This window comes from Mastigoproctus giganteus, chromosome 2 (genome assembly GCF_048544385.1).
Source record: "Mastigoproctus giganteus isolate SK-2022 chromosome 2, ASM4854438v1, whole genome shotgun sequence".
Lineage (NCBI taxonomy): Eukaryota > Metazoa > Arthropoda > Arachnida > Uropygi > Thelyphonidae > Mastigoproctus > Mastigoproctus giganteus.
Window position 1 is genome coordinate 218,570,829 of NC_143576.1, and position 25,433 is coordinate 218,596,261.

The 25,433-nt window shown below is 37.1% G+C and overlaps 1 protein-coding gene across 1 annotated transcript in view; it reads right to left on the reverse strand.

The window, feature by feature from the left end:
- The window catches only part of LOC150090130 (putative receptor-type tyrosine-protein phosphatase mosPTP-1), a 529,269-nt gene that overhangs the window by 305,893 nt on the left and 197,943 nt on the right, over positions 1-25,433 (reverse strand). The window contains exon 4 of the mRNA XM_090390174.1: positions 9,629-9,810. Coding sequence (XP_090246300.1) covers positions 9,629-9,810 — 182 coding nt within the window. The remainder of the gene's footprint in view (positions 1-9,628; positions 9,811-25,433) is intronic.

Here is a 25,433-nt window from a genome sequence, read left to right on the forward strand (position 1 = left end):
GCGACTGGCTTGTAGTCGGTGGGAATGTTGAATATTGTTAATCAAAAAAAGAGAGAACTGTATTAGTTTAAGGATGGCAACAGAAGAAAAAGAGTGGTTAAATAAAGAAATGAATTTTCTTGAATAATCTCAGGGAATTTTGGAACTTGGAAAGTAGAAAAAAATTTGTTCCACCTTAAAAAAGATAATCTTCCAACCACATAAAGAAGAATGCTATCACCTTTGTTTGATTTATTCATCTCTTACATTGTACAAATAATACAACATGGAAAAAAAATAATAAATTGCTGTAATGTCACTTGTCGACAAGGACGTGCGCAAACGATAACCAGCAAAGAACCCTCAACCCATCAATTCTGTTTCCAGATCATTAGGCAGCCTGAATTCCTTACCAAAGTTGAGTTAGGAAGTACAGCTTTTAATACAGTAAGTACATTTCGTCTATCTTCAGGGGAGGAAAAAAGAAGCGATTTATCTTTTAAAATTCCAAGGCCGATAAAGGTGCAAAATATTTAATTTTTAAATATTTTTTAACGCTCCAAAAGAGAGGGAAAACGTTGGTTTTATCCATTAGAAACATTCAAATGAAGAGTTGTGATATAGTAAGGACCAATAAACCCAAACAGAGACTTTATACCTTCAACGTGGAAGTCTGCACACCAAGCATGCCAAGTATTTGATAATAAACATTGTATATGTGTTTTGTGAGGCACCCATGCAGGAAATTGGAGTTGTAATAGGTTTTCACGGTTGTAGGTGTTTTCTTTGATTCAGAGAGTTACGTTTACCGTTTGAAGTATGTCATATCTCAGTGCAGGGTACAGGAAAAAGTCTCTAATTGTACAATAGTAAAATGAAAGTTCTTTAACATATAATAGAACGTAAGAAGGGCAATACGAAATTAGATAAAAGCTCTTTTTTTGCCTAACGGCAGTCTTAGAGTTTCAATGCAACAACACCAAGGTGGCCTTGCTATTATCTAATCAAGCATCGACACAAAAACGCTAGACAATATTATGATAAACATTTTGGATTGGCATTAACCCTTATAACGTCCATTATTTTAAGTGATAAATGGCTTTCTATTTCGGACAACGCTGCAGTAGTCCAAGGTAAAGGAGGTAAGGAGAATGAAAGAATTCTTTTGCAGCTCTACAATACGATCTGATAACAAACTTCCGGGAAGTATTTCCACTTCAGAGTTAAATTAGTTTGTGAGAAAAGGAGAGAGGAAAAAAAAAAACACTTCATTAGCGATAGTGCAGACGCTATTGTTTATGTAGGACACGAAAGAAATTAAGTCACCATTAACTAAAATACATCAAAGGGGTATTAAGGTAACGAGATATTTAACTGGAGTGAGCAGCTTTTATATGACTCAATGCCCATTCTTAAATAAACGCTTGTTGGCCAACACTGTGGCTGGCCGGTTATTACCAATACTTTCCTGTTTATTAAATTATCACAGGAAAAATGTGTAACTTTAAATTCTTAAAACTATGTAACTTTAGCTTCTAATTGCAGAGTTTCGAAATATTTTTACAGATGGCATAATAACAATTAATCGTCAAAGTTTACAGCTGTTTCCTTAGCCATGATCTTTAGGGGGTACTGAATCAGTTCTGACAGTGTACGTCCACACTGAAAGAACAAACAGTAAATTCAAGAGAAAGAGATTTTGACCATAGAGGACAACATAAATCTTGTCACAAGTCCGAAGATCAGAAAACTAATCATAAACAAAGTTCTTACAAAGCTAAGTACTTTAACTTTTTTTTTTATAGAGCTCAATGCGAACTTTTATTGTTTATCCTTTTGGTATGGCGTACACTAACCTCAGCGTTCCAAAAGATTTTGGCCATAATCAATGACATATCATCACTTGCTTGGGCCCTGGTGTAATGCCATTTATTTACTGTATTTTAAGTTAACTTCTCATTTTTCTCTTTTCCTTTTCAATATTCTTGGGCCTTGGTTTAGCTGCACCACCACCATTTCAACCTCAGCGTTCCAAAAGATTTTGGCCATAATCAATGGCATACCATCACTGGCTTGAGCCCTGGTGTAATGCAATTTATTTACTGTATTTTTTAAAGTTAACTTCTCATTTTTCCCTTTTCCTTTTCACCCCTCTTGGGCCTTTGTTTAGCTTTTTTTTTTTTTTTTTAATTTGTTTTTAGGAGCATTAGCAACTAAGGCCATATTGCTCCGGGGATATGCGGTGGTCAATCCCTGACCTTTCCGCATCCTCCGTATTTGGTGGTTACGGGCTCGAACCCCGGTCTAATCAAGAAGCGTGTGCATGCACTGCTGCTCCTGCCCACCTGGCTACGGAGGCCCCCCTTTGTTTAACTGCACCACCATAAGAGGATACGCTACTGGCCATGACTTTGCTAATTGAGGACACAACCTAAAATTTGACAAGTGATTGTTCTTCTGTAATCAGTTGAAATGTTTCTGTACCGAAGAAATTATCAAATATATCAAGTTTGGGGCAACAAAAATCATTGGTGATATTGTTATCATATAGCAATTCAAGTTATGCAAATTCGAATTTAAGTGCAACACATTGAGTTGTTCCACCAATGACATTGGTTCCGCTCAGCTTTTTTTTTTTTTTTTTCTTTTTTGATTGAAGTTTGCTTTCTTGTATCATTTTGCCAATGCGAATGCAACCAAGACAGAAAACAGAGACTTCCCCGACTTACACTCAAAAGGTGATCGTACTAACTCCAAAAAAGTTGGTATTTTGTGATAAAAGCGCGCGTCATAGACATGAAACAGTAAAGGGGCACCAAAGTCCAAAAATTCATGGAGAATCAAATGAAACAACATTTTATATAATTTACATCTTACACACCAGATGGAGCCACAATCGATTTTTCTTGACATTTTTTCTGATCAAGAAAATAATGCAGTAGGGATTTAACTGATTTGAACTATTCAGAAATGGAAACTTAAAAATTAATGAAATGGCAAGCCAGTTCCTAGGAACAGTAATAGATATAGTAACGTAATATAATTCGAATCTGGATATTCGCCTAAATCAGGGCTATCCAACTTGGCAGCCCACCAAATGATCCTGTGCTTCTTGGGATTGTACCCCAAAATGAATTATACCCGTATATACAAATTGTTATTATTATTTATGATTTTAGTATTGTGTCCATTGCCCCCTCCTTGTGATCACGAGTCGACCAGCTTAAAAATAAAATAACAAATAATAAAGGAATGAATTTGAAAGTTACTTATAAACAAATGTGGTTAAAAAGAGTTCGTGTTGGATACAGCCATAGCAATACATCCTGTTTTGATCACGCAGCATAAAGCGAAAGCACAAACTAGACCAATTCAGTGTCACTGATAATCACTCATACACCAGATCGGTGACCTTATTTTTCATTTTCCAAGCTCAGTAGCCAAAATTGAAATGGTGCCAAGTATTTCTTCAGCATGTTCCAAATAACCCAATGCCCTTGATATTTATTATTTGTACAGTTCAAAACAATTAAATACATATTGATATTTTAATGATAATTATAAATGATACATAAAAATAAATGTAGCATATTGCCCATCTTTTTATTGTATTCTAACAAAGCAGTGTTTATCATAAACGTTACTAATAAGTAGACTGTAAGATTGTACTACAAATAATCATAAATTTAAAGAATGGTCCTCTAAAAAAAAAAAAAAAAAAAAGAAACTTACCCGTTTTTATTGTCTTCCGTACAACACCGGCACGCCAATATATTCATAAACCTATATACAGGACTACCCACACTTAAGAACGTCAGTGCAAGACCTCTTTGATATTGATATTAATTTAACCCCAGGGGTTCACATCTGGTGAGTATGGGCTTGGCACACCCAGGGTCCTGAGTTGGATATTATCATTCTTCTCTTTCTTGGTGATTCCCTTCTACTTCTAACCCTTGTTCTCTCTCTCTCTCTCTCTCTCTCTCTCTCTCTCTCTCTCTCTCTCTCTCTCTCTCTCTCTCTCTCTCTCTCTCTCTCTCTCTCTCTCAGGGCAACAGCAACTCAGAAATTTTTTTTTGGCTGGTGCAGCATAAGCCTCAAGCTTCCTTGCACCATATGGCTAATAATAATAAAATAATAAGACTTGTAATCCACTTATTACTTTAATATACCTCAGTATTCTTGTATCTTCTGTATTTGATTTGATACAGTGTCCTCGCTCAGAAATTTTCTGCCAAAAACAACACGAAATGACACCCAAGACAGCTAAACCCAAATGTACAATCGCAATTTCAGCGCTGTTATTTTTCAGGATGTTTTTCAGACAATAATATAGATTTTAATTAAAAAAGATTTTACAGTAGCTTTAACGGACATTAGATATCCGTATAGGACTGAGTGATGTAACTACCTGCCTGATAGTATATACCATCACTGGCAGGGAGGCATGATTTTCCTCAACTTCCATCAACCTACCGAGTATGTCAGAAGGAATTCGTCATCTGAACTTCTACCGACGGTACCCCAGCCATTCAGACTCTGTATACGTTACATTAAAGCGAGATTTTACTGTATATGCATAAAATGAATGATGCATAAAAGCCATAATAAATAACTGCATATGAAAACATTCTTAAACAAAAAAAAAAAAAAAAAACCTTCCTAAAATACATATCAATATAACTATGAAACATAACGATCACAAAATTGTAATATTAAATAATTTTTTTCTTTCAAGTTAATCCTTCTGACTTTTGCATTTTCAAAATGACTGATGACATCATAATCTATCGATATCAATCGGTAGGGCTCCATAGCCAGGTGGGCAGAAGCAGCAGTGCGTAGCACACGCTTCTTGATTACCGGGGTTCGAGCCCGTGACCACCAAATATGGAGGATGCGGAAAGGTCAGGGAATGACCACTGCACATCTCCAGAGCAATATGGCCTTAGTTGCTAATGCTCCTAAAAACCAAACAATAACAACCATCGGTAGACTGTGATTTCCTCTTGAGTTATTCTGGTTTATCATCTGGCAAAACATAAAACTCGGCCCGTTAACAGACACATGAAGACTTGTATAGACATAATACGCTGGTGCAATATAGCTTAAGGTGTTGATATGCCGTAAAGCCAATAACAAAACAAAACATTCGATGGTCACTAGTGTCATTGCTTTCTTGATAAGATAGGACACTTCTGGCAGTCTTCTTTAATTTATATTTTATTTTACTCTAAAAAATATTTTTTTTTCATGATTTTCTTTATTCCCCTTCCTAAAGGAAAGAATGTCCGCTTTTATCAGCGCGTGTTTTGATTCATTTGAGTATTTTTACTTTGTAGCCCTTTTAAGATTTAATGCTCATTGGGAGCACTAAATCTTAAAATGCAAATGAAGCAGATAACTTCAGCACATCGTTCTGATTTGTTGCTTGTGTTGGGGTGGAATACGTTTCCAGAATTAATATATTCGTTTTATTCTCACAATGTTCTTTACTACTTTAAATGTAAATATTTCCCTTTTATCTACAAAATAAAATATATGCACTCTCATTCATCCTGTTCCCTACTACGTTTCTTTAAGCTGCAGTTTCAGTTTGCTTAAAGGAGCAGATCGTTTCGGTAGGCCTGCAAGCTTTTATTTTTATGATAGACTCTACACGTTTTGGTATTTTAACAATCTTAACTTTTCATTTGCAATCACTAGCCAATGAAACCTATGTGAGGTTCGGCTAGAATGTTCCAGAAATTACTTTATAAATTAAAAATTAAATTGCCAATTATTTGCTTTTGTCCTCTTCATGGTGTTCACTTGGGCAGCTATATACGAAGCCATTCCCTTCTGCCATGATTGAGAGCATTTCTGAAACTCATTTTCTCATTGCGCGCACTCATTTCAGTGCACTTGACGGGCGCTATCCTCAATCTAATGGTACAAACTGTCGCTTTCAGCAAAATTTTGTTACTTTGGAACAAAAAAGTGCCAGATGGGGCCAAATCGAGGACATAGGAAACTGATCCTTCAGATGGAACATCTGAAGGATCAGTTTTTCAGAAATTGCCTCATGGATAACGAAGTGTGAACGCATTGACTTGATTGCCACACGCGCTTTTCCACTCACACATTTTCTGAAATACCTTTTCCCTCAAACGCTTCAGAAATTGAAGGTAAAATGTCTGATTAACAGTTGTTATTCGGAAATAGTTCTCATTGGACAATCAACATATTTTTAATAAAAAATTAACCTGGTCTTTAATTTTGATTTGTTCATCCCTGCTTTTTCAGTCTTGGAGAACTAGCTGTCTTCCACTTCCTCTCGAAATCATTTCATCCCCCTGCTGTAATGACGTTATCCAGAAAGTTTGGCTCTGCCTGAATTTCGTCCAGAAGGTAAGCCGGTTTTTGCTCGATCGTTGATCATGATTCAAGTTTTTTAACACCATCTTTTTGAATTTCAAGATTTATGGAAAATTTCAGGAACACTCTCTCTTTATCCATCCTCAATTTCTGTAGTCATTCTTTGATCAGTACGAAGAACTTCCTTTTTCAACATTTTCATCAATATCCGCAATTTTTCTTGTCGTCGCAGGCTGGATCGAGAATCGTTATGAATGTTTTCCTCTTCTTTCAAAAAATTATCATTTGTTTCACTCTGAAACTCGTCTCTTCGACACTGCAGACCTTCCCCCGCATAAACTTCTTGTAACAATGCGTAAGGTGACAGTTACCTCTATTTAACCAGGAATTTTCAGGTTCGCGCACCGTTCCATAATTTTTCATACATTAACTTTTTGAAGCGGAAATTACTTTAATTTAATTTAATATTGTAAAAACGTGCAACAAACTCCCAATTTAGTTGCAATAGTAGTGACTTACTGCGGCCATTCCTATAATTAACTAAACCTCGTATAAGATTTTCTTTTTATCGCAGATTATCTGTAATTTGTCGCAATAATAATATGTAACTACTCTATTTATTATGAAATATTTAGTCAAATTACACCTTTTTAATTATTGTTTCAACTATCTATTTTTTGTCTTCTATAATTACCTATAGTGACATCTAGCGAATTAAATTTTTTTACGTACACGGTGTCGTTTGTTACTGCTTTCTTAAGCTCGTGCTCACATTCCTAGTACGTTACCATAGAAACTGTGCTCTCCAGTATAAAAATGTCAAAAATATAGTTGCTGCTTTGAAAATATTTTTCACACAAATGAAGCAATTTCTTTTCTCTGTTTTGAAGGTCATTCGCTCAGTGCAGTTGACAAGGATAATGATAATAAGAACTAGTTCAAGGTAAAAATGAATCACTTTAAGCTAAAAGAAATATTTTGATAACTGGCTTCTGCTATATGTGAATAACTGTAAACTATATATGGTAATATCTCTACATCTGCATTCTCAGAGGGAAGGAATCATGGACTGATTCTTCTAATCCAACAGCAATTTATTCAAACAACTTAAGGTTTAACGAAAGGTGAGTTTTATTTATCTTTAATATTGTAAATAAACAAATCGGAATATCAATGTATGTTAGGGGATATAAATTATAAAAAATCGATGAATAGGAATTGCAGGATTAATAATGTGTTATTATAATGATTAATGATAATAATGAATAAGAAGATTGATAACGGTAAGTACAAAATAACTCGTGGTTTAATTACAATGAGTTAGGAAGAAAATAACATTGAGTTGCAAATTAAAAAATATTTTAATTTTATTAATGTCATCATGGTAGAATTGCCACCTTTTCGAAATCTAACCGGAAAATGGTTTTCTGGGGTAGGGATGTAATGAATAAGCAATCTTGAATATTTTTCGCGTAAAATACATATTCTCTTATATTACTTTGTAGCTAAATATTACTTTATATTAAATATAATATAAGTAAGTAACAGTAAATTAAATATAATAAATAATTATATTAAACTGTTAATTATTATGAACTTAGTGGGTAAATATTAATTACTTGTATATATTCTAATTTCCAGTTTAGGATTTGGTTAAACACATATTAAGTTTAAAAGCTCTGTACCCGAATATGGTATGCTAAACTTGAACCTGTGGGTCATGCTCGGAGAGATGGAAACTAATTCCATAGTACCTCTCACACTTTTGTAGGTAACATAACATCCAACTTCGATATGGATCGAATTCTGCTCACTGGCTAACCACCGAATGATTGCAACAACTCAGCACGGTGTTAGCTAGCTGCGCTCGTGGAAAAACGTCAGTTTTATATGTATGGTTGGTGCCTTGATGCTCACGGTCTAAGTTGAGTTTATTATAAAGATTATCGGGGTTGTTTGGAAACATTCTTCGGGTGCTACTTAGCTTGTCGAGTTTGGAGCGGAGAAAGCACTTGAGATTCTTGCAATCCGTTTCTGTAGCGCAAATTGGAGATATCCGGGAACTCGATCCTAGATGGCAGTTTTGCCAACGTCAAGACGTGATTTGTGTTTTGTGATGCCTAAATACCATGGAATCCAATCATATGGCATAAATAGTATGATTGAGGTGTATAAAGCCTTGAATGGTTTGAGCAAGCTCAATGCTGATGGGATTCTTCCTCTTGCTCAGATTATGCACCTTAGGGAGCATAAATTCAAATTGAAGAAAGACAGTTGCAGAATAGACGTGCGGAAATTAGCCTTTAGGCAGAAGGCGGTTGATTACTGGAACAAACTTCCATCTTATTTTTGTGGAAGTTGATAGCTTAAATAAATTCAAAGTAAATTGGACAAACTTTTGGAGCGAATGGATGAATCTGCATCGCTTTCTTCGGACAGGAATGGTTCGTCGATTATGAAACACTCAATAATCACAGAGATAAAAATCACATGGGTTTAGATCAAGTAAATTGGAGGCCACATCAGTCCTTTGCCATACACCTCAGGGTAGAGGTTAGAACCCGTCTTGTTGTCAAAAATTCCATTCAGAAATTCCAGGACAACCCTGGAGAGTATTCAATGCCAGCAAAATCTCCAAACCTTTTTCTACAGTTAATGATTTCGTTGGTACTAAAAATTGCTTGCGAAATTGCAAAGAAAAGAAATAGCATGATGAATTAAAAAAAAAAAAAAAAAAAAAAATCACCCTATGTTATAAAAGGTGGTTAAAATTACGCTGCGCCGCCTGTAGGCAGTTAACTGTAACAGTCTTTACATTATTATAATTAATTATAAGCAGCATCTTATAAAAAATAAAAGCTGTGTGAATAAATGTATTTACTAACTATTCATTGCGTTATTCTCTATTAACTTTAATAATGAAAACTTTATGAAAAGTCACGTGACAAAAAAGAACCGATAAGCTCAGAGAGACAGGAACAGGAAGATGTACTCGATGTGGTGAAGGCATTGAATATCTACAAGGCAGATCACTTCTTAGTTTTTAGAATTAGAAAAAAAAAAGGGCGCATACACATATCGTGTCTTTATTTCAAAGTTGCTGCCCTAAAATGAGGAGGATATTTTTGCTTGGCAAGTTGCCAACAGATGTGGACTATGGAGAACAAGAGATTTAATTATGTAGATGACGGGCGAAGGTTATATTATAATTTAAACAAAGACATCCATTAGACATTAAATTGGAATAAAATCCTCGCAATTCGAAAAATTGAATAAATAGCACATCCCTTACCTTCTCTCAACGTGACCATGTAGTAGGACTCCTTGCTGGGTTCACTTGTTCCGATAGCGTTCACGGCTACCACCCGAAAAGAATACACGGTGTACGGCTGTAGTCCAATCACCTGATAACTAGTCCGATTATCGGATGTCATGATACCTGTAGCCGAGTCCCATTCACCACGTTCGCCGACCCTGTTTGGAAAACAAAAATGGTATCTTAATTATTTTAATTCTTATTATCTTTTATTATAAAATTCCTTCACTATGCAGATGTAGCTTTTAAAGATCACTAAATAATAAGTCTTTGCACAGGAAATAATATACACTGAGTGGACAGAAATCACAGGATACCTACCTAGTAACGTGTAGGCCCACCTCACGCCCGGATAAGGGCAGTCACACGGCGAGGCATTGAGTCCACTAGTTCACGAAGGCGTTCCACAGGTATTTCCATCCTGCTTATTGCACCGCTGTCTATAATTCCTGTTGCATTCCTGGGTGGAGAATCCAAAACTCAAACGAACCTTTCCACAGCATCCCAAAGATGCTCCACAGGGTTCATGTCCGATTCATATCATGGGGAGGCCATTCCATGGTGGTAAAATCTGCGGAATGCTCTTCGAACTATGTTCTAGTCACCAGGCTATGTGGGGAGGCGCATTGTCTTGCTGGAAGAGTCCATTGCCCTGTGGGTGCACGATGACCATGAACAGATGCAGATGGTCTACAAGGATGGACACGTAACCTAGACCGTTCAGAGATGTGTCTAGACGTATCAGAGGTCCCAATGTGTGCCAGTTGAACACGTCCCAGACCATTACCGACAATTCCTCCTGCCTGAACAGTTCCTTGTTGACATGACGGGCGCACAGCTTCGTGCGGTTTCCGCTAGATACGCACCCTCCTGTTCCTCTCGAAATAGCTGGAAACGGGACTCATCGGACCAGGAGACCTATCCCCAATCATCCAAGATCCAGTGCCGATGTCTTTCACTCACCTGAGACGTAGAGACCTGTGTCGTGGTGTTAGCAATGGGACTCTGGTGGGTCGGCGGCTCCCATAAACTATTGCTGCTAATGATCGCCTGATAGTCTTGGTGGAGACGTTTCTGGCACCTCCCTCGTTGAAGTCGGCGGTGATTTGTATCACGGTCGCTCTCCAGTTGGCTGAAACAATGCGAGACAGATGTCGACGGACACAGTCATCCACCGCCCACAGCGCTGTCCACGATGAGATATCGTATTCCCGATACACTCTTGATACTGTCGAACGAGGATAGTGCAATTTTTGTACCACCTCCGCGATAGAGTGGTCCATGTGTCGGGCACCCGCTATCATCCATCTTTCAAAGTTGGTTAACTCACGATATTTATCCATACTGACATCGAATTACCGTCTACGTGAATGCAGCGATGCGGTGTACCTATATACCTCACAAGCTTTGGGTTCGTCAACCAGCGAGAGGGGGGGGGGTGACACCATCGCATTGCCCAGGAACTCCATGAATTCTTTCCTTTCAGTGTAGTATACAATACCGAAGTACTTCATTGTTCCGGTGTTGCGATGTAATGCCATTTCCTCCCCCCCTCGTGTCGGTAATCAATCATCCTTAGTCCCCCTCATTCTACCTGTGAGAAAGCTTTAATGATAGGCCTAGATTTCATGCTTGCTGTATTTATCTCGACCGGCAACTATCTGTGTAATGAAATCATGGTCGATATTCTGTTGCTTTCTCCGTTATTGTTTAAAATCGATCTTTGTTCTGAGGAAGTGTAAAGATTCAAGAGGTGAGTAGACATGAATAGCTCCCTTTTGTCCCTCGGTTTCTATTCATGTCTCTATACCAGCACGGCGATTACATTCTAACAGAAGATCTCTTCAATTACCGCTGCACACGCTAACATGAAAGTGGTGTAGATGGGGTCTTTTGTTTAGAGGGGGCCCCATATGGCGGCCATTTGCTTACATTTTTCGCCCCTTTTAATTGGCGTTATTATATGAATAATGCAGAAGGTGATATTATTGTTAAGCTAATTTCTGAGACATTTCTCAATGGTTTAATATTCCCGAAGTGAGGAAGGAGCAGTTGAGAGAATTCTGAGCAGTTATTTTCATGTTGATGTTCCGTTGATTTTGCTAGGTAACGCACTTTTAAAATTATGTAAAATTAAAATTTACGCATTTATTAGCGCCTTATGGCCTTTGTTACCATAGAGGCGCCATATATTAAAAAAAAAAAGAAGGTATTTGAATAAATCTGTGTATAGTATATTTTTTCTCCCTTTAAAAAGCAGTAAAATTAAATTTTTTGCGCAGGTCATGTGATGAGCTGTGAACGCAAGAAGGCAAATTATTTCCGAAAAATACTTTACCGTCCCCTACCTCTCAATTTTTTTAAAATTATTTTTATGATTTATTTTTAGTATTATAAATACTCTAAAGAATGTACGCTAATATTTAGCAATTATTTTGTTAATTGCATACATTATTATAGTTATCGTCAGGTGAGGTGCATGGAAGTGTCCACTCTAAGTGCGGACATTGGGTACCCTAATCACCGATATCATATGCGGCCCTGAGCGTATTGTTCCTCATGAAGAAAACGTATACAGAGTATAAGATTTTTAAACAATTTATAACAATATTTCCACCCGGTCACGGGGTAGAAACGCCCCCCCCCTCATCAGGGAGAAATAATAATAATGTACTCTGTAATAATTTGGAAATAGATAAGAAAAAAAATGCACGTACGTGTTTCGAGACCTTCCGATAAACGTAGATTAATCTGTTATCCTTCATTGGGTGTGTCATTAGATGAATCATTACATGTTTTCAAAACTAGTTCGTCCTGCGACAGCTTAAGCAATAAAAGGCCGAACCGAACAGACAGGTTAACTATCGTGTAGATCGTATAGGACTGAAGTTCATGTCGTGATTTTCAGCACGCGTCTTTCTTATGTCTTAATTTTCCATTTGGTTTTTTAAGATTTATTTTCGAATACTCCAAATTGAAAAATGCATCACAAAACCAAGGACTGTGAATATAAGAGGATAATTGCACACAATAAGCAGGGTTCGAGATTATTTTGCTTGTGTAGAGCAGTGTTGGATTAAGGTACGAGCTAGCAGGGCCCTTGTCCTGGGCGTCATTCTTTAAGGGGCGCTAAATTTTACAAATCATGAAAAAATATATATATATATATTTTTTTTTTTTTTTTTTCTTTCCCTGACCATTATTGGCCTTGTGGTCCTCTGTTGAGATGGCGCGTAATGGTCAGTCTATTTTTTGGTTTATTTTACTGTAGTGGTCTAGAGCTCTGTTGGTGATATTTCACATAAATTTGGACCTGGTGCCCGTCAGAGGGGGGGGGGGCGCCGTTAAATTTCTATTTTAATTGGCAAAATTTAATGAATTATTCTTATATTTAGATGTTCTAAATTATCTTAGAGATTTTCTGCTGCAATATTTTTACCCTTGTTACCCTTCTCTTCCCTCCCTGTTTGGTTTGATTCTTAAGTTTAATTTAGATTATTTTCGCTTTTGTGTTGCCATACTGCTGGCATTATTTTATTTTTTAACTCTCATTCTAATTTATTTGCATGGTTATATATATCCTTAGAAAAGGGGCGCCGAAAAATCTTTCGGCCCGGGGCGCAGAAATGCCTTGGTCCGGACCTGGTGTAGAGGGGATATGCGGCATCACCATCTTATAAAAGGGACATATAATTTAAATTTGCGACACCAGATGGTGCTCTTACGTCCAAATTAATTTAAAAGGGATGAAAGTTAAACAAATCTAGCATATTTGTTTTATTGGTATCCCGGGTTTTTTTTTTTTTTTTTTTTTTTTCAAGGATGTATTTTATCGAATATCCGCACGCAGAGAAATAGAAATGAAGTATGGCAGCATGTTATATAACAATTTGCATGAGCACGCTTTCTCTGTTCTGCCGTATCATCCTTTCCTTTTGATAACACGACCCGAGTGCAGTGCTCTAGCTCGCGTGAAACAGAAAATACAGTGATCACGGGACCCTTGACTATCCTTTCCGGAAATTGCAGTGGAAAGCGCTTTCGGATCGAATATTCAAGCAGAGCAGGAGATACCGCATTCGATGAAATAGCAAAGGAATGTTTACACTATTCAAGCCTGTTCGGTACGATTGGATAGAGATTTTCCGAACTACGAGTAACTGAGACATTTTTATGATCCACCGTTCCATCTTTAGTAAATATAACCCACTCGCATCAACAACCAGTTGTTAGATCTATATGACGATAATTTGATATGTCCTGAACTCTCTTTGATCGATTTCCACATGAGTACTGTGCACCCTGCCAATCCGCAAGAGCATATCCAGGTTGATATATTGCCAAATGGTTGATGATGCAACAATTCGAATGGGATTGATATACCAATACCAACAAGAATTAAATATGCCCGTTGGATATATGTATTTAATTATTAAATATTTAAGGAAGTGTTTAGAACCGTTATTCTTTTCCTCATAAAAATATATTTATTATTTTTATGAGGAATAATAAAATCACATATGTATTAGGAAATAAATGTTAACCACAAATCTTTTATTACAGATTGAGTAATCCTTTACTGGTAAGAAATGTTCTTTAATTTAAGATTTCATCAATTTATTAGCGTGGTTATGTTCCTTAAATCATCTTTATTATAATATTAAAATCTCTATTGATAATTCAAACCGGAGATGTTTGAAAAAAATAAAGAATGAACAAAAATTATTACGTACGTTGACTTCTTCGAATAAATACGAATGGAAAACTCTCCATGAACTTCACGTTAATTTTATTCTTTTCAGAAAAAGCATTCGTTATATATACGATTTAATTTTTTTTACTTTTATAGGATTTTTTTATATAAAAATTATCATAAATTATTGATGATGCCACAGCTGGTCAGGATGAAATGTTCTGATTTGTGCTCTGTTGTATAACTCAGGGATTGGGGGATAGCTTTGGAGTCGTGGCCGGGTTAATCGGTCTCGTGCGACAGTTCCGTGGTCTTTCAGCCAGTAAAAGAAATGGGCAAGCCGCCACACATGATACGTGTGATTAGCATTCGAAATATATGTCTCATGGCCTTAATTTCCTCGGAATAAATTAAATTAAAAACAACAACAAAAAAAAAAAAAAAGTCTGGTTTCCATCGGGTATGGATAACTTGTTTGAATTCATCTTCGGGTTAGGGCTGGATCGGAATAAACAGTCGGACTGGGTAAGACAAAATTCAAAATTTGGGGCAGAAGATACTTCTACTTCAGCGATGTAGCCGACCAAGAGCGTCAAGACCATAGGATATGAGCATACTATGCTGTGAATTGTATGTATACTACGCCGGTTTACTTATACGCGTAGCTTTTCTTCCTGAAGGAAACACGACCCTCGTCAGACACCAGCAACCAAACACCGGTTGTTGTTGGGTTTTAAGAGCACCAGCGACTAAGGCCATATTATTCCATTTAATATGTTTGTAAATTGCGTGTTCTGAGGTCGATTTTCTGTTTTGCTGGACGAAAGACGCGAGTTTCGCCGGAGAAAAACCATGCTACCTTCGCCTGAGACCGACTAACTCAGCCGCGTGTAAAGGCCCATAAAAATTCCTCCCATCGTAGACGGGGCTCGAACTCAAGTATTTTTCACCCAGTGTGGGGAGAACGGCGATCCTACCAACTGTGCTACTCACGAGGGCCCAAATGCCGAACTAAAAAACCTTTATAAAGGATTCATCCGGATTGGGTCAGATTGGACTGTACTGTGTGAAACTTGCACTGATGTAACGAAGGCCATGAGACTTAATGTATCTAGTATATTGTTTCTCTAAACTGAGTTTATTCTGTGGTCGGATTCACAGTTTTTGGGAAAGAAAAAGCATTCAGTCCTCTTCCAAGACTCGGACATAAATAAATAAAATAATGTGGTTTGCGCAGGAATTGTGCATTAATTCGTGAAATTTTTAATTATTAATCGTATACATTTAATTCAATTTTATACCCCGCTCCTTTTCTTATACGGCGCTCTGGTAGTAATTTTTAGGAGACTGCACCACCTCGTGTGGATTGCTCAATAAACAATGCACTGTTCCCTTCTAATTCAATTCTCTAGAGATATTTTAAGATTTCTTGATTCTATACTTTATTCTTCTCTTATTTATAACGGCATTGATAAAACTAAGTGGTGATTTATCCTAAAAAGACGATGCTTTTAACTTGCAAAACTTTTAACTCTTTACGATGCACTAGAATCAATTCCAGTTTTATGTACTTCAAGAGTAATTTTTTCGACTTTCCTCGCCGATTTAATATATGAGAATGGCAAAAAGGCGATCTGCCTAGTTATTATTAATGGCGTCATTTGAAATTCGCTTGCCGCTTTGCCACCATTCTCCAGCAAGAAAGAAACGCGATGCAAAACTACAAGGCTCAAATCACTCTTCTGTAATTTTTGGTACCTAACGCCCTCTAAATACTGAACATGGAGCATAATTGAAATGTCTGTAACAATGGACCAAGAGTCGGGATTCCCCGCTATTTTTCATATTGCGTTATGAGGAGGAGGATGAGGTATCAATTTTTACGTTGGACTTTTTGACGATCTGCTTTTCCAAGCGAAGCAAGTGGAGAAGGGGAATGGAACGCCTGTAATTTCGCACGAGCTGATGAACGAATTAACAAAGAAGCACGTGAATTAATTAAGCAAATAGCCCATCGGTGTATTCTAAGCCGAAATTAATGTGACATCATAACGGGCGAAGTGCCTCACTACAAATTGTTAAGCCCGGTAGTAAGGAAAACTTGGGTGGGACTTATTAACATAATAAGAAGATAAGAGCTGTAATCTGCTTCGCTGTTTCCGTCCCATCATCGCTAAGGCAAACGGGTCGAAAAGGCTCACTTAAAAAGCCAAAAATGGAAGATGTTAACACACAAGGAATTCACGTGTAAAAGCGATATTAGTTCGTGAAGTAGGATTTTTTTTTAAGGAGGAAAATTATACAAGCCCTTTGACTTTTTATTATTATTATATACACTCACTGGCTAAAAATTAGAGCATCTTGCAATTGGCGTCAAAAGATAATTAAATTTGCGGTACACAAATGTAAGTTGTCACATGATCACAAATTCCTTGATATCAGATAAATACTGCATGCTTCTTAGCCGATCCGGTCTTGGGGAGTGATTTTTTAGAAAGGTGTTATTGTTGGAGCATGATTAGCAGAAGCCACAATTGAGAAAACAAACGAATTCAGTAGTGTGTCGAAAGCAATTATCTCAGAAGTGTACACCGAGAATGCAGCTCTTAAAGGAAGGAATGAGGCAGAAAGCTTAGTACTCCAAGGACGAGAATTTAATGCGAATTGTGCGTCAGAATAGAAGGTGCAGTGTTCAGTAAATGACTAAAAAATTCAATTTTGGCAAAGAAAGACCCATTTCCAACCGAATGGATGGTGTGAATTGAATCTGGGGTTTCGTAGGTGTTTATCTATACGGAAGCGACTCTGTTTTGTAAAAAAATCGAAAGATTCCACTTGAGTGGAGCCGTCAACGCCAAGACTGAAATGCGGAAGAGTGGACAAAGATCATGTGGTCTGACGAGTCTCGATTTACACTTTTTTTTGCACCAATGGTAGGGTGAGAGTGTGGCGTGAACCTCAATGAAGCATGATCCAGCGCGTCTCGTGTCCACCGCTGAAGCGACTGGAGGTGGTATTTATGATATGAGGTATGTTTTGTTAGTACGGACTGGGGCTTCTCATACTGTTAGAAGGTCATGCGACCTCCAATAAATATCTTTCGTTTTTTTTTATTTATTGTATTATGCCGTTTCAGCTAACTTTCTCGGCAATCCCGCAATCTATTTACAATGTTGTACCACTAACAATATTGATGTTATAATAAATATCTTTGTCTTATCGGACCAACATCATCCTACAATGCTTCATTTTTACCCACATTGCGATGGATTATTTCAAGACGACAACACAATTATCCGCCTTGCGAAAATTGTTCCCAGATGGTTCGAGGAACATTCCTAAGATCAGCAACATCTATGCTAGCAGCCTAATTCTCCAGATTTGCATCCAGTTGAGAATATCTGGAGAATGTTGGAAAGGGAAGTTCAGCTTTGCAGCTCTCTACCAACTACAATACAGTAGCTGGCAAATATCTTGAGGGAAGAGTGGTCAAATTGTAGCTGGATTCCCTCAGACACCTAGTGGAATCCATGACACGGTGTACATCTGCAATTCGGGGAAATGGTGGCTCTACTGGATACTAAATAAAGGTTTTAATATTTTTTGGTCGGTGAGTGTACATACGCATACTGCATTTCAATTATTCTTGTATTGATATGGTTGGTTATTTGCTTGTAATAAAACGGAAATGCTAAATTTTTAATGAATTTCATTTAAAATTCGGCTAACTTGTCTGATCAAGTCAAAAATCTTTCACATGAAATAAGACAAGTTGAAATAAGTTACACCAAACGGTTTCCTGACAAACCATCCAGTTGGTATTGAGATAAATCAAAGCCAGTACAGAAACGAGAAGCTGGATGTAATTTGAAAATTTTTGTGGTAATCGGAATAAAGTTCCAGTAACGACAAATACAGAACTAGCCGAAATGATATTGATATATCTTTTAAAGATACACTGGGTTCGAAACTCCCTCTACAACACACTTCACTTTACTTGAGAAAATTGAACATGAAATTCGAAATGTTTTTGTCTAAATAAATAAATATATAAGACATTAAAAATGAATTTCTGCTTTCTTTGGATTTTGTTCTTCCTCTTACAAAATTGATTTACTGTTTTGTTGTTGTCTTTGTTGTTTCCTCCCCATCTTCGCATCAGACCCTCAAACGATCTGTTCGCCTGAAACTTTGAGTAGCGCTGATATACGAGTAGATAAACTTAACTTTTTTCTTGGATTGAAGACTTCGATATTTAATCTATCCTTGGAAGCTGATAACTTAAACCATATCATACGAACTTACTCAGGGGCGATATACTCTTGTTCAGGCCCTGGATCAAACAGCGACACCAATAAGTACACTCGCACTGTTTGAACTTGCTCAATTCTGATAAGGGTGGACAAGTTGCTCCTGGAACCTTACAATATTAAAATATGTAGGTTTAAAAATGGTTTTTGTCGAAAATACGTATAAGGCATTCCAAATATTTCATTTATTTTTTGAGGGAGCCAATAATTGAAACAGGAACTGGAAGGTATGTGGAGAATCATCGCAAAGGATTTCAATTTCTGTTTCGCAGTACTTATGAATCAAATCACCGCTAATAAATCGCAATAGTGTCACGTGCAGATGTACCTCAACCCATAAATTAACGTGTTCATTAGAACGTGAAAATATCGCTGTCATAGAAATGCTGCCATTCGCGTTGGTCGTCAAATCGTTTTGGCGTTAAGCAGAAAAAGATTCGGACTGTGAGCGATGAAGGTTACAGATCCGAGATGTGTATAACGATCGATCATTTTGTTTTCATGGACGCAAATTGAGCCACCTTATAAGCGAAAACTCGTTTATTATTTCTCCTTTTGGAGCTGTTTCTGATGCAGCTTACGAGCACAGCAAATACTACCGTTTCAGTCTTTGCGAATCAACGTAGCACTTCATTCGTTTATCGTTTTCAAAATAGTCTGCATCGATCCAAGATCGTTTTAATAAGGAAATTTTTAATTTATGCTTGAAGACAATCATATAGGTCCGCAGATGTGTATTCGTATTTAAGAGCGAAAAAAAAAAAAACGATTACACATTCTTGGAATGCGTATTTGTAGCGATGTGCAGTTCGAACAAGCGGGGAGTGCACTGCTCTAAATGCACGCTAACAATATTAATCTTTTAAAATTTACGAAATACATTTAATTGAATTTTTCCGATGCACAGTAGAAAGATCTTTCACTCACTCTCTCTCTCTCTCTCTCTCTCTCTCTTCAAATAAATCGCACAGAATTTATGAGATAACAAGGCGGCGTATTTAAAATCTCATTACAGAATAGAGGGTTTTTCTCATTAACCTTCGATTAACAGATTCGTGATTGTTACCCGGTTTTAATTAAAATTATTTTCACAAACATGGCGGTTTTCGAAAGATAGCAGGAGGACGAAAGAAAAGAGGAGAGAGGTATTTATTAAAGGAGCGAAGTGGTGTAAAAATTATTCTCCTATTATTATTACACTTCTGGTTTATTTGTCTGCAGTGATGTTCCCCTCGTAGTTCTCCGACTCCCTCTGCATTCAGATAATTGCCTTTCGCTCCCGCTTAACAGCTAATATCAGAGAGAGCGTTTTTGCGATAGCACATGGGTCCGATTTTATTTGAGAGATGCTTCTCTCGACAAAGAAGTGGGAATGAGTGATAGAGAGAGAAAGAATTACTACAGCAAACAGACCGGTTAATTATCTTCAACAATTTAATTATATTGCAGACCACTACTTTTTCAAGCTGTTACAAACTTCTAAGCACATAAATTTATACCGACAAAGTAATTATCTATTACTATTTAAATTCTGCTTATATTGTTTTCAATCGTTAAATATCAGCCGAGCACAATTATTATCTTATTTTTTATACGCATTACTAATTCAGTATTGGTCTATATGTGTCTAAAAACAGGAAAATATGAATTTATCAAAAGAACATTACTGCTGTTTCAAACTACAAAATACACCTACGTATAAATATGAAGATTCCTTTAATGTCAACAGGAGTATTATGGGACATTTTAAGAATATTTCATTATTGTAAATTCACTGCGTGTGTCAAAAGGTCCAGGATGGACTACGATAAATCTTCGTACCTGGATTAGTAGGATTCTTTGTCCATATTTTGTTTAAAAAATGCTTCATGAAAACAACAAACGTCCTTCCTCCTCCCCCCACCAAAAAACCCCCAAGTGTGTCCTCCTGGGGAACCTCTCACTTTGGGAACCTCTGCCTTAGTTGATTTCCTTGGAAGTTGCATCCATCTGATATTGACCAGGACTCAATAGAAATGTTCAACGTCCATATGCTTATAATAAGCAAAATTCTTTGCTCGACATAGGCAGTTCGTTACTGAGGAATCAATACGATGTTAAAAGTTTAATTTCATTGAGTTCACAGTCCTCTTTCCTGTCTCGTGATAAGATTTCTTGGTAACAGGTGGCAGCACTGTCACTTGCGAATCGACGTGTATGTAGGTGAAAGTTTTCTCAAAAGTGGCTCATTTAAAGTTTGTCTTCGACGAATTCGCAACGATTTTGAGGATGGAACTAGAGAAGAACTGTGATGGGACTAGGGCCGTGACAAAAAGCAAGTTTTTAAAAAAGCACGCGCGCTCTCAAACTGCTGTGAAAAAAGAACAATAATGAATGTGCAGGGCATTTCATCAGACAGTCCATAAAGTTTGGGAAAGATGTTCCAGAAGGTAAAAATGGTTTCAAGTGATACCCCCGGAGCTAAGGAATTTTCTTACCTATCACCAATGGTGGAGGGGCTAAATACAATACATATCATCGTAAAGTCATAAACAAAGTTCTCAAAAATCTGTGTATGATGAGCATTTAAACTAGTTAAAGGAGGTTAAAAAGAAAACGAAAAGAAAGAAGAGTTTCCTTAGGCCTGAATATTTTAATTATATTTCCTTTCTTGTCGTCTTCTTAATAAAGATGCTCAGCACCTCGATAGCATCACCACTCAATACCTTTTAAAATATTAATTGTTGGATGAAAAGTGGCCATTTTCTCACCACGATAAGCCGCTTGCTCTATCGATAAACGGTACCTGAGTCTTATCTCAGTAATTATTACAGGAGAGGAACGATGCAGCCTGTTTTTGTCGAAGGACAAGAAAAATAAACACGTGTAATCAAGTCTGGTTTATAAGCAGTAATCATTACGTCACTTAGGTGTAAAAAGAATTTTTTTTTTGTGACTAGCTTTGAGCACCTTGCAGCAAAGAAGATAATCGCCTTGTACACAAAACAGAAAGTCTGTCGTGATCAATGCTAATTAAAGCGGGAGAGAAAGATTTTTATAACAACAGCAATCAATTATGTTCCCAACTATAATCAAATAATAAATTCTAACGTTGATAGTTAACTGTGTTTTGTCAGTTTACAAGTGTAAGGCGATTGTGGCTAGAATTAAGTAAAGATCAGAAACCGCATGGATCCAGTGAGGACAAGAGGGGAACCTAAAGAAAGAGGGGAACCTAAAAAAAGAGGGGGGATAATGGAAGTAAAAAATGCGAATACATTCTGACCAGTATACATATACAAAGTGATTTTCGAGTTGGATGACCCTGACTAATTCATCTAAAACCGAAATGGATAGACACACGATGGCGAAATGTGATGCATAGGTACATCCATTAATGAAGGAGAGAGAGAGTCAAACAAGCAACGTGTGTAGATGTGTTCTGATGTGTACAGTGGTGTTAACGTCAGTACACGGTGTATATGGAGGAGGTATGACACAAATTGTGTAGCCAGCCTGTATTTAGAGGTTCAAGAACCATTAAATTAAAATTTTCTGTTTATACTCCGGCACGAAAACCAAGTCAGTAGAGTTTACAATAAATCGTCAATACAAATATTTATCGTATTTCAATAATATCCACACATCCTTCCACCAATAGTTGGTTGCGTCCTACCCAAGTATTAGAGAACTATAAATATGCTCGTAGGCCTTCAAGGGTAGAGTAGTACAATTGTAAATGCAAGATGCGGCTGTCAACGGAGTTAACAGACTTCAAGTGAGTAACGATAAGTGTGCCACATAGACAGTCGGTCTATATGTGACATTTCATACTAAAGATCCCTATGTCGAAGACTGATGAATTGGTCGTCTGCGAATGGAAACGAACTGGTGCTGAAGTCGTGACGAAATGACTCGAAACAGGTCAACGTTGTCGCAGCACATGCATACTCTTAGTAAGACGATTGGGATACATGTCATCAGCACAATATGCTGCATGAAATGGGTTACCACCAGACATCCAATTCACCTCTAGGGTGAATTGGATGTCTGGTTCGCGTGAGCAGAGACGGCTCAAAGAACAGAGGTGAACTGGGCTTTAAAGACCGAATGGCAAAAAAAATATCGGATAAGATTTACAAAAAAAATTGGTCGAGAGTGTTACATGGAGACTATAGGCTATCGTAAAGGCAAAAGTTTCAGCATACGTTATTAGTTTTCCTGTAAATAAATGCTATTTGTAGATATGCAGGTGTCCGGATATTAATGGTAGGGCTCTGGCTGGCTCTCGCTCTCTCTCTCTCTCTCTCTCTCTCTCTCTCTCTGCGTTGAATAAAATAACAAGTGGAAACAAGAAGGTAAGGAAATGGAAAAATGGGGGAGTAGTTAGTGCAGTCAAAGGCAGCAAATGTTAAATCTAAGCAGAGCATGGACAATAAATTTTATATCCCTTTCTTTTTTACTTTTTTCCCGCTTTATTGTCCATGCTTTTCAGGTTTAGCATTTGCTGCCTTTGACTGCTTCCCCATTTTTCTACCTTTTTTCCTTCCTATTTCCACGTTCTTGTTATTTTTAACATATTCTCCAAGCTTTGCTTAGCTTTATGGTATCTTAGATAGTTTTTATATCCCTTTCTTTATTTTTTTACATTTTTCCGCTTTATATATATATAAAGCTTTTAAAGCATGCTATAAAGTTTAATGACGTCGCAGTTTGTACTATTAGACAGCTTTCATCAGAGATTCTTAAACGCCCTAAAGGAGTTAGGGGAAATTTTGCTACTTTGATATACAGGGTGTCTCAAAAATACACGGCATAACTTCAGGAATGAGTTCCTCATATGTAGACAATAAAAATACTTTATATCAACATAGTTCCGGAAATGCTTGGTTTCCGAGTTTTGAAGGTCTGTCTATGACACTTAACTGTTCACATCACCTTATAGTAATTGTTCAAAATGTCTACCTTCTGCCTGAATACAGACCTCACATCGACGTCTCATGGACTCGCGAAGACGATGCCAAATTCCTGGCATGTTTCGTACTGTCTCACAACCTGCCACAATTCGATTGCGGAGAGTTTTCACATCAGCTACCGGAGTCGAATACACCAATGACTTTAAATGGCCCCACAAGAAGAAATCTAGTTGGTTTAAATCAGTGAGCGTGGAGGGTAAGCGCAGGGTAATCTGCTGGTGACAAGGCCGGTACCCGTTGCAGATGGTAAGGATACAGTTGGTGTTCTCGCAACACTCTCCAAATAGTCGAACGTTGAACAGCCAGTTGCATTGCTATTCTGCGTGGGCTGATTCCAGGAGTGGCATGCACAACATCCAAAATCTCCTCCTCTACTTCAGGAGTCGTAGATCTTGGTCGTCCTCTATCGGCAGCATGAGGTGTAAAGGTCCCACGTTCACAAAGGCGGCGATGGATACCTTCAAACGTTTTCCTGTCTGGACATCTTCGTTCTGGGAACCTTTCGTGCTACAAACCACGAGCCTCCAGAGCATTGCCCGTCCGCCAAACCGTACATAAAGTGCATATCCGCTTGCTCCTGATTTGAGTACATACATGGTCGGAATGGAAAACCACCAGAGATAAGACATTCCGGTTAATAACTCGGGAACCAAGCATTTCCAGAATTATGTTGATATAAAATATTTTTATTGTCTACATATGAGGAACTCATTCCTGAAGTTATGCCGTGTATTTTTGAGACACCCTGTATAGGGATCAAATTTTAGTACTGCACTTAACATATAAGAATCACTGAAGGAAATGGTACATTCAACTTAGTGAATGGCAAAAAATAAATAATAATAAATAAAATAAATAAGTGGTGGTATACGTATTATTCATTAACGTTCCTTTTAATAAATTATTTTTTTTACTTTTAATTATTTCTTAATTCTTTGAGTATGATTAACTTTTTTTAAACAAATAATAAAATGCATATTCCACGTAAGAAAAACGTTCCAATAAACATATATCTAGTCTTTATTTCCGAAATTTTAAACATTAATCAAATACAAAACACAAGAGAAAATGAAATAAATCTCAAAAATAAACTTTGAAACAGCTGCTTTAGAAAATATGTAAAGCAGCTGTTCAAAGTAGCCTCCATTTTGTTCGATGCAGTATTCAGCTTTAAGAATCCACGATTCCATGCCATGTCTTATCGTCTTAAAGATATTCTTACTGGTTCCAGCAACTTCCAAAATGCGATTTCACGGTTAAAGGGCTAACTAGAATTTCTGGTACTTGTGGTCAAATATCTGAAACGCGCTTTCGATTTGCATTAATTTTTATTAAATTATTATTTAGTAATTTAATTTTTAAGTGATGGTTTAATAAAAATTAATACTGTATTATAATTATAATTTAACATTGTCTCAATTAATTAATTTTAATTATTTCGATTAATATTAAATTAATATTATTACTATTGCATTTACCTATGATGCAAGGAAGAAAATCTTTCCTCATCTGCGAAAAAACTGTTTTTTTCATAGCTATTCATGTGTTTCCTCTCCCATACCTGCTGATCCAGCAGGCCTTTAAAATTTTCCCAAGCCGTTGACACCACCAACTGAACACAATTTAGTCCAGTGGTTAACTACTCTCTTTAGCTAGAGAGTTTTTTTTTTCAGAGAGTTTTTCTTTCACCGCTATGTCGATCAGATAGGTAGTCTTTTCCTTCTTGTCAACGATGGTTATGTCCAGTCTGTTGTGCGGGGTCATCTTGTCGGTAATTATGGCGCGGTCCCAGTACAGCGTGTGGGTTGGGGATAGAAAATTAG